The sequence below is a fragment of the Nyctereutes procyonoides genome, unplaced genomic scaffold (genome assembly GCF_905146905.1).
Source record: "Nyctereutes procyonoides isolate TBG_1078 unplaced genomic scaffold, NYPRO_anot_genome, whole genome shotgun sequence".
Taxonomy (NCBI): Eukaryota; Metazoa; Chordata; class Mammalia; order Carnivora; family Canidae; genus Nyctereutes; species Nyctereutes procyonoides.
Genome location: NW_026575146.1, coordinates 78,667,759 through 78,676,630, shown reverse-complemented (window position 1 = coordinate 78,676,630; position 8,872 = coordinate 78,667,759). Strand labels below are relative to the sequence as shown.

Below are 8,872 nucleotides of genomic sequence, written 5' to 3'. Positions count from 1 at the left end.
GCCCCCTGGGACAGGAGAAGGTGCTAGCCCGTGTTTGCATCCCTGCCCTCCGGGGGCCTCTGCTGTTGGGGCTGCTGCAGCTGTCTGGGGAGGCGGGCAGGCGGGGCCTCCTTTATCTGGGACCTCCTAGAACCTTGGGCCTAAGGGTGGGACCAAGGGCCCCACCGAGCCTGGCCTGACCCCCTTTGTTCCACCCTGGGTTGGGAGGACTGTCCGGATCATCTCATCCTTGGCACCTTGTCTGTCAGCAGCTGCTGATTATCTGTCCAGAGCTGATTTCCAACTCCCAAGTTTGAGTAATGGAGCCCATGGGAGCAGCTGGAGGAAGAGAGTGCAGAGGAAGTGTTGGATGTTAATGCAATAGAAGTGAGAGTGGCAGTGAGAGTGGAAAGGCAGTAAGCCAGGGCCCCAGCCTCCCCCCACCCTAGGCCTGGGAGAGGTGGCAAGCCCACCCACCCCCCTCCCCTGCCTCGAGCTGCCCTGGCTCTTCTAACTTCTCCCAGGGGTGCCAACACTGCTCCTCCTGGGGGTAGTTGGGAGTCTCGGTAGGGTTTGGGTTGCTATGGGCATTAGTCTGGGTTCAGTCAGGAGGAGAAAACCACCAGCAGTTGGAACAGGGAAAGTCCATCATCAAGAGTGACTCAAGAGGTGCTTTCTTGGGGAACACGGTTTGGGGTGGGAGTGCAGCTCCAACTTGAGTCACTCAGCCTCTCTGAGCTCTGCCCCCCCCCCCCCCCCAGATTATGCCAGTAGTGGCTCAACTCCTGACCTCAGGAACTGGAGACCACGCTTGAGTCCAAGTTTGAGCCAGCGGCCTGAGAAAGCCTCTAGAGTCGCTCAGCTACACGAGCTAGTGAACTCCGTACCTCTAGTAAGTGCCCAGACATGAACTTGGCCCTCACTGGTCTAACACCCTTAGACTTGTGTCCCCACCCCCAGGTTTCTGACAGTAGGTTTGCGAATCTTGCAATTCTTCTAGTATGGAGGCCGCCCCCTCTGGGTCCTGGTGGGAGGCTGTGTCCCAGAGCCTGCTGAAATGTGGCCCTGCATGGCTGTGGGTCTGGTGAGAGCCGGGTCGCTTGTGATGAGTCTGAGCAAGAGCAGACACCTGGTTCCAAGGCATTGGCCCGGAGAAGGGGAGCACAGGCAGGCTGTTGGTCTCCTCAGACACTGAGGAGGGCACAGATGCTCGAATGCCTGGGGGGTTTGAGATCATCCATTTCCATGGCACCCAGCCAGATGACCCCATTCCAGATTTCAGGGTCCCTCTGTGTACCAGTCGGTGCCCTCACTCGCACATGAGAAACTTGTCGAGACTGCGGATTACCGTTGTCACTTGGTGACCTGCAAACTGAAATAAGTATTTTCAGCAGTCAGCCCCACGCTACAAGGAATTTGGGGACCAGGCATAGAAGTTCTCCCCTGCTCTGAGCAGAGCAAACAGGCCTGAGACCGTCATTGTCTGTGAGTGCTCAAGGGCACTTCGCAAAATGTGTCCAGCACCTGCCTATCTTTAGAGTTGTCATTACTGCCACAGTAGTCAGGTGCCGCAGCTGCAGGGCTCACGTGCTTCAGTTGGCACCTTGTGTGTCATCTGTGTCCCCTCCTCCCCTCCAGCGCTGGACTGTGGTGCCACCACACGTGCACCCCAGATTTCTACACCCCACTTCCCACTGTGCCCCAAAGGCAGGAGCCAAACCAACCCAAAATCCCCTCCTTGTGAGCCTGTCTCCTGGAATGCACCAGATGCCAATGCTGTGTCAGTGTGGATCCAATCAGGAAAGAAAAACTACACAGCTGGAACAGGTAAAGTTTAATATAAAGAATTGTTGACTTTAACAGTGAATTGAAATAAGGGGGTTCACGGCTAAGGTGCCTTGGCATTTGCTGAAAATACTGTTCTGGGACGCAGTGGAGAGTCTTTCCCAGGGAGGTGCCTCCGTGGGGCAGGGTGGGGGTTGGCGCTGCTTTCTGAAACTGCTGGAGGGGAGGCCAGGAGACACGCACAGAGCAAACACCAAAGCAAAGGCCTTCCTCCTGTAATCCCTCTGGTGCCCTCTACTGACAAACCTTATCATGCCACTTAGCAAAGGAAAATTATTTCAACAGCCCAAGTCTGTTTTCAGGGAGCAAACAAGAAAGCTGAATTTGGAGTGGAGTCAATAAATGGATAACCAGGGCAGGGGGTGGGGGTGACTGGGTGATGGGCACTGAGGTGGGCACTTGACGGGATGAGCACTGGGTGTTATTCTATATGTTGGCAAATTGAACACCAATGAAAAAAAATAAATTTGTAAGTAAAAACAAACAAAAAAATGGATAAGCGGGAACAGTGTGGGCGGTAGGGGGCGCCCTGGGCACTTAGCACAGGCCAGGGATGCTGCAGCGTGTGGTGAGCGGGGTGAGGTCACACAGGGAAGAACCTCCCCAGTAATGTGCCAGTAATGCCCCTACCTCAGCCAGGGTCTGGACAAGAAATAGCACGTTCACGAAGGATACTTTATTTTTTTATTTTAAAAAAGATTTTATTTATTCATGAAAGACACAGAGACAGAGACATAGGCAGAGGAAGCATGCTCCTCACTGAGCAGGGAGCCTGATGTGGGACTCGTTCTCAGGACCCTGGGATCCAGACATGAGCCAAAGGCAGATGCATAACTACTGAGTCACCCAGGCATCCCAGGATACTTTTAAAAAAAAGATTTTATTTGAGAGAGAGTGTGCACACAGAAGCAGGGGGAGCAGCAGAGGGAGAAGCAGAAGCAGGCTGCATGCTGAGCAGGGAGCCGGATGCAGGGTTCAATCCCGGGATCCTGACCTGAGCCAAGAGGCAGGTGCTTAACCAACTGAGCCACCCAGGTGCTCCATTCAAATAAGGATACTCTGAGAAGAGTCTCTGGACAAGAGAGGAAGGTTTCTTGACATGGTAGTGGACAGGGGGGAGTGCAGCTCCCCCAGGCCTGAGAGGCAGGAGGCAGCTGCGGGAGCCCAGGAGAGAAGCACGTAGGAAGAGCTGCCTGACAGGATGACAGGTGATATGACCTTCAGCCAAGGGTGCAGCCAGCCAGAGCCCCCGAGGTGGGGAGTTAGTACCCCAGCCTCCCGCTCTCCCCTCTGACCAGGCGCCACCCTAAACCCCAGAGGAGTGAACCTGGCCGGAAGCCACAGTAACAGAACTGTCAGCTCCTCCATGGGCCCGCTGCCGTCCAGCCTGATGGGGAGGAGCTGAGGGCTAGGCAGGGATGGGGCTGGCTATGTCCTGTTACTGCTCCTCCTGCCCCAACTTGAGGCCCTGGGCCCAGTCAGCCCCCACCACCTTGCAGTCAGGCAGCATCTCCTCCACCAGGATCTGCGTGAGGCCTGGGTTGGACACGGCAGGGAGGTCTGAGATGTCCAGCTTACGTAAGTTCCTGAGAGGAGGAAGGAAGGGGCAAGGGGGAAGCCCGCATAAGGGAAGGGGCCTCTGGTGGGGGTGGGGGTGGTGGAGGTGGAGGGGGCAGGGGCACACCAGCCCCCACTTCTGCCCCCAGCTCCTTAAAATTAAAGTCCTTAATTGTCCAGAAACAGCTAGGTCTAGGACATCCACTGTGTTAATTACAACTGGAAGCTCTGGCTCCTCCCATTCCCAACGGGGTTTTCATTTAAAAGGAAGAAAAACCAGGAGTGCTTCCTCCCTCCCCACCCGATTCACTGCGATTGATCTGTGCTGACCTCCTGGCGTGCTCCAGGCCAGGCTATGGGGATTGCCCGACTGCCGCCCACTCCCCGCTTTCCAGTATCTGTGTCAGGTGCCCCCCCCCACTGTCCTGGGCTTGGGGCCCAGCCTGAGATGAGGTCTCACTGGAGGTGGTGGAGGCAGGCGAGGCCCCGTTCAGAGATTTTGGGACAACCGGCCAGCGAGAGCTCCTGCAACGAGTTGGCCAGTGGGTGGAGGCGGCTGAGACACCAGTCATCCACGTGGGGGCAGCGCTGCAGCCAGAGGACCTGGAGCTCCTTTAGGGCCACTGTAGGGGTGGGGGCGGGGGAAGTGTTGGCACTGAGGGCCTTTCTGGAACCCACCACACCAGGGCAAATGCACGGCGCTCCACTTCCGCCCCACTCACAGAGGCTGTCCAGGCCTTGGTAGTTGATGGCACAGCCGCTGGCATCAACCGCCTCTACAGGCACCGTCTGGAGCTTCAAGAAGTCAAGAGAGAAGTGGCCACGCGCATTTGACCGGATCCACTCCTTGCCCTGAAACCTGGAAGAGGACAGAGGGGGTGAGAGCAGGGCACCACCCCCCCCCCGGCCCCCGCCAGCCTTCTGAGGATGCTCTCCAGCCCTGGCTGGTGACAGGTCATACCCTGCAATTCAGCCTTCATATTTCGGGGCTCCCCAGGTCCCCTGACATTCCCATCAGAGATAGAATGTTGGCCTTTTTAAAAAAATTTCTTTAAAGTAGGCTCCACACTCAGCATGGAGCCCAATGCGGGGCTGGAACTCACCACCCTGAGATTGACATGTGAGCTGAGGTCAAGAGTTGGCACTCCTCTGATCCCCATATTTTATCTTTTTTTTTAAAGATTTATTTATTCATGAGAGACACATACGGGGGGGGGGGGGCAGGCCCCACGCGGGAGCCTGATGTGGGACTCGACCCCAGATCCCGGGATCACACTCTGAGCCGAAGGCAGATGCCCAACTGCTGAGCCACGCAGGCATCTGCCAAAGGAATATTTTAATTGGAGCCAAGTGAGGGGCAGGTGCACAAGCTACTTTTTCAGAAAAAGGGGAGAAAAGCCAAAGTGGGGAGGAAGGAGGAGAAAGGAAAGAAAAGGAACACGGACATTTACTGAGTTTGTGTGCTGTGTCAGGCCTGTTCCCAGCGTTTTTTTTGTTTTTGTTTTTGTTTTTGACTCCTACTTAGTCCTTCTCATCTTTAGTTTTCCTTTAATCATCCAATGAATTTATTTATTATAAATTTATTTTTTATTGGTGTTCAATTTGCCAACATATAGAATAACACCCAGTGCTCATCCCGTCAAGTGCCCACCTCAGTGCCCGTCACCCAGTCACCCCCACCCCTTCCACCACCCCTAGTTCGTTTCCCAGAGTTAGGAGTCTTTCATTTTCTGTCTCCCTTTCTGATATTTCCTAGCGCTTCTATTGCAAAATACCTTTGAATCTTTGCAGCAAACCCTGCAGGTCTGATACCACCGCAGAAGCCAAGGGACAAGGCCCAGCAGGGGGCAGACCCGAGCTCCCTCCCGTGGAAGTCCGATTAGCCTCAGGCTTGGGGCTCCGCCTCCCCAACCCGCCCCAGACGCTTTTGCCCTCATACTTGACAGCGCCTCCCAGCTTCAGGATGAAATAGGCACCCGCGGCGTAAGGACCGTACCGCTCTTTGATGTAGGTGAAGGGCCTGTGGAGAGAAAAGTGACTGAGGGTGAGGCTGGGGGAACCACGGCACCCCATCGTCACACTCCGATGCTGCGTGGGTCAGCGTCCACAACACCAGCACTGAGCCAGGCCGCAAACATTTACTGAGCATCTATTAAAAGTGCCGGGCACCCAAAAGATAGTGGTCCCTATCCTGAGGCTAACTGGCAGAAGGAAACGGATAACAACCCAGAAGTTAAGAGCAAACCGCAGAATCAGTTCCGTGATGAAGGTAACACAGAGGGACTGACTCGGGAGTAGCCTGGGCGGGGGTGGGGATGGAGAAGGCTACTTTAGTTTGGGTGTTAAGAGATAACTTCTTGCAGGAGGTGGCGCTCCAGCAGAGATTTGAGTGGTGCGAAGAAATTCAAAGGTCGAGGCAACAGCTAGTGCAAAGGCTCCGAGGCTCAAATCAGAATGGCGGCTCAAATCAGAATGGCGGAACAAACAGCAGTAAGGTCCCCATGCTGGTGGGGGTAAGGGGAGTCCCCGCTAGGGGTCTCCACGCCCAGATCTTAGGCCTTGGAGTCTGATTTTGATTCTAGTTGCAACAGGAAACCAGTTGAGGGTTTTAAGCAAAGTGGTGCTTTCTATGTTAGTTTCTTGAGTCCTTCGGATGATTTATAGACCATACCAGACCGGAGGGGGCAAAAGGTGACCCATTCAGGAGATTACTGCCCTCAACCAACCATAAAACAAAGGGGCTCAGACCAGGCTACCAACAGCGAGGAGGTTAACAGCTAGGCCATCTGGGACCGCCTGGTATTGTATCAGTGTGGAATACTTCCGGGTGTGGAAGACAGAGAAGCAAGAAGAATCAGGGAAGACGCCTTAGAATTTGGCCTGAATACCTTGGGAATAGTGCTGCTGCTTCCTGGGATGGGGAAGGCTTGGGGGTGGGCTGACTTTCTTAGGGGGAAATCAAGGGTTTGCCATTAGTCATGTTAGGTTTGAGGTGTCAGTGAGACCTCCAGGAGATGGTGGGCAGCGGGGCCCCTATATGAGCTGCAGCCCTTGGGCCTAGATCTGAGTTCTGCCTGGTAAGGCCCCAGCAGCAGGGTCTTGTCCATCAAGGGTTCTCACCGATTTTTCTGGTGCATCTTCCACGCCTGCTTTCGGAGCAGGTACTCCCTGAGAGCCTGCACATCGTAGAAGCGGTCAGCCAGGAACTGCAGCAGCGACCTCCCCTTCTTCTGATTGCCCTCTGGGGCCGCCACCCTGCTCAGGCCTCGGATGCCCCTGGTACCCGTGTTCCATAGTGGCGCCACAAGGTGCAGAGGCTGGGGAGGACGGGAAAGGACAGGCTGAGCCTGGAGCCTCCTGTGAGAGTCAGAGCAGATCCCCCTGTTCTTGGTCCATGAACCTCACCCCGCTGCACGCTCCCATCCCCACTGCTTCTTCCTAGCTCACCAAATTCTCCTTTCAGAACTTCCAAATTCTGCTTTTGAGATCCTCCAAATTTCCCCATGTTTCCCCCAAGTCCCTCCCCTTAACACTAAATTCTTTTTTGATTTGGCCAAACATTCTGGGTCTTCCCAATTCTCCCCTCATCTTTTCCCCAAACTCTTATTTTTGTTTCAGGTCCTCATTATCTGACCTCTTAATTTCCCACAAAATACCCCCTTATTTTATCCAATTTTCCCTGGAGTCTTCCTGAATAACCCACTTCTTTCCCAAAAATATTATCTTAATTTCTCTCCAAACCACCCTTACCTCTTTTTTTTTTTAAGATTTTATTTATTTATTCATCTCTCTCTCTCTCACACACACACACACACAGAGGCAGACACAGGCTCCATGCAGGAGCCCGACGTGGCACTCGGGACTCGATCCCCGGTCTCCAGGATCAGGCCCTGGCTGGAGGCGGCGCTGAACCGCTGAGCCACCGGGGCTGCCCCTCTAACTTACCTCTTAAAGCCGCCGAACTCTTCCTTCAATCTCCCTCCAGTCTTAGCGTGCTCCAATTTCTTTTTTGCTTCACCCACATTTTCTCGGTAATTTGCCCAAATCCTTATTTTCCCTTAAATTCCTACGTCTCCAACCTCTCACTTTACTTTTCCCTAAATCCATTCCTTGATTTTACTCGTCTTTCTTCCTAAATTCTCTCCACGAATATCACAAATTCTCCCCTTAATTTCCCCCAGGTCTTTCCTTCGGAATTCCCAAATTCACCTTTTGGCACCTGTCCCTCACCTCCATCATCATCCCTTGGGTTTTCCATAGAAATCCCTACCTCTCCCATGAGCTCCCCTCACCCGTACCCTTCGGCCGCCTACCCTAGGCCCTCGAGCCCCAGCTTCTCCACCAAACCCACCGCCACCTCTTCCTCAGCGGGTCCCACTCGCGCCCGTCCGACTCCCAGCGCCCCTCTGATTGGCTGGGTGCGCCAGCTTCGGAACGTGCTCCCTGCTCCCCCATTGGCTTGTCTCCGCCAAGTGCCCGCCCCGCTTCCTCCCTAAAGAGCCCCGGCTGTCAGCGGCTCGCTCAGGTCGGTCGTTCCCGGCTCCCGAAGGCCGCGTGTCTGTGCTTCCAGGGCGACCCTTAGTAGGAGAGGCCTCCTACTCTCTTGCCCGCTCCCTGGGTGTTGACAGAAGCCCTGACGGCGAAGGCATCACAGCGGACCTCAATCTCGGGGCTCTAGGAGCTCCGGTCACTTACCGCCCTGGGCGCCGCCATCTTGCTGGGATTACGTAACCGGAAGGGATCAGTTTTTCTTAGTCCACCCACTGGGTTCAGCCGGAGACTTCTTTTCCTATGGCCACGCCCCCTCTTATTTCCTAACTCTCCTCTTAAAGGCACCCGGGCACTTTTTACTTAACTGGTTTAGGGATTGCTCTGAGCACCGTTTACAAGGGCATTAAGTGAGACTCTGCAGCCTTTCCCTGGGAGAGAGGGTCAGTCCCTCCTGTTAGATACCCTCCCTCCGACTGTACTCACAGCCCCCCTGAGCTTGCCTCTTGCTCCAGCTTTTATCATAAGGCTACTCTGTAGTGACTAGGAGACTGACCGAGTCATTCTTGATGCCAGGGATCAGGGAAGAAAAAGGTCTGTTGGGTGGTGAGACTAGACTTTAGGGTAAGAGAGGTGAGATCTCAAAGTATTGTGATGTGTTTGCGATTTCATTTTGGAGTTCAGCGCTCTCTTTCAGCGTGAAGATTTAATGTGAAGTCTTGTGGATGGAATTTTCATTCATTCACTCTTTCGTTCGTTCGTTCGCAGAGATTTACTGAGCACCTACCACGTGGCTTTACACTGTTTTGCTGAGGTTACTATGGTGAACAAGACAGACCAAGCCCTAATCTTCCGAGAGCTAACATTCCAGGCTGGGAGAGGATAGACAAGAAACAAATGAGTAAGCAAGATAATTCAGATAACGTTTGATAAGCAAATAAGAACAAGCAGTATAGGGGATCCCTGGGTGGCGCAGCGGTTTGGCGCCTGCCTTTGGCCCAGG

At 54.1% G+C, this 8,872-nt stretch overlaps 1 protein-coding gene and 1 long non-coding RNA gene across 2 annotated transcripts; one reads left to right on the top strand and one right to left on the bottom strand.

Moving 5' to 3' along the window:
- Positions 1 to 2,480: 2,480 nt before the first annotated feature.
- DMAC2 (distal membrane arm assembly component 2) lies at positions 2,481 to 8,302 on the bottom strand. Its single transcript, XM_055312010.1, has 6 exons — positions 8,077 to 8,302; positions 6,502 to 6,698; positions 5,321 to 5,401; positions 4,104 to 4,240; positions 3,842 to 4,004; positions 2,481 to 3,410 (listed from the first exon to the last, which is right to left on the bottom strand). Exons 1-6 carry the CDS (start codon positions 8,092 to 8,094, stop codon positions 3,263 to 3,265), a joined length of 744 nt encoding a protein of 247 aa, XP_055167985.1. The 5' UTR covers positions 8,095 to 8,302; the 3' UTR covers positions 2,481 to 3,262.
- Positions 5,415 to 8,872, top strand: LOC129501021 (uncharacterized). Its single transcript, XR_008662631.1, has 3 exons — positions 5,415 to 5,650; positions 5,745 to 5,871; positions 8,638 to 8,872. It is a non-coding gene; the product is annotated as an uncharacterized LOC129501021 (long non-coding RNA).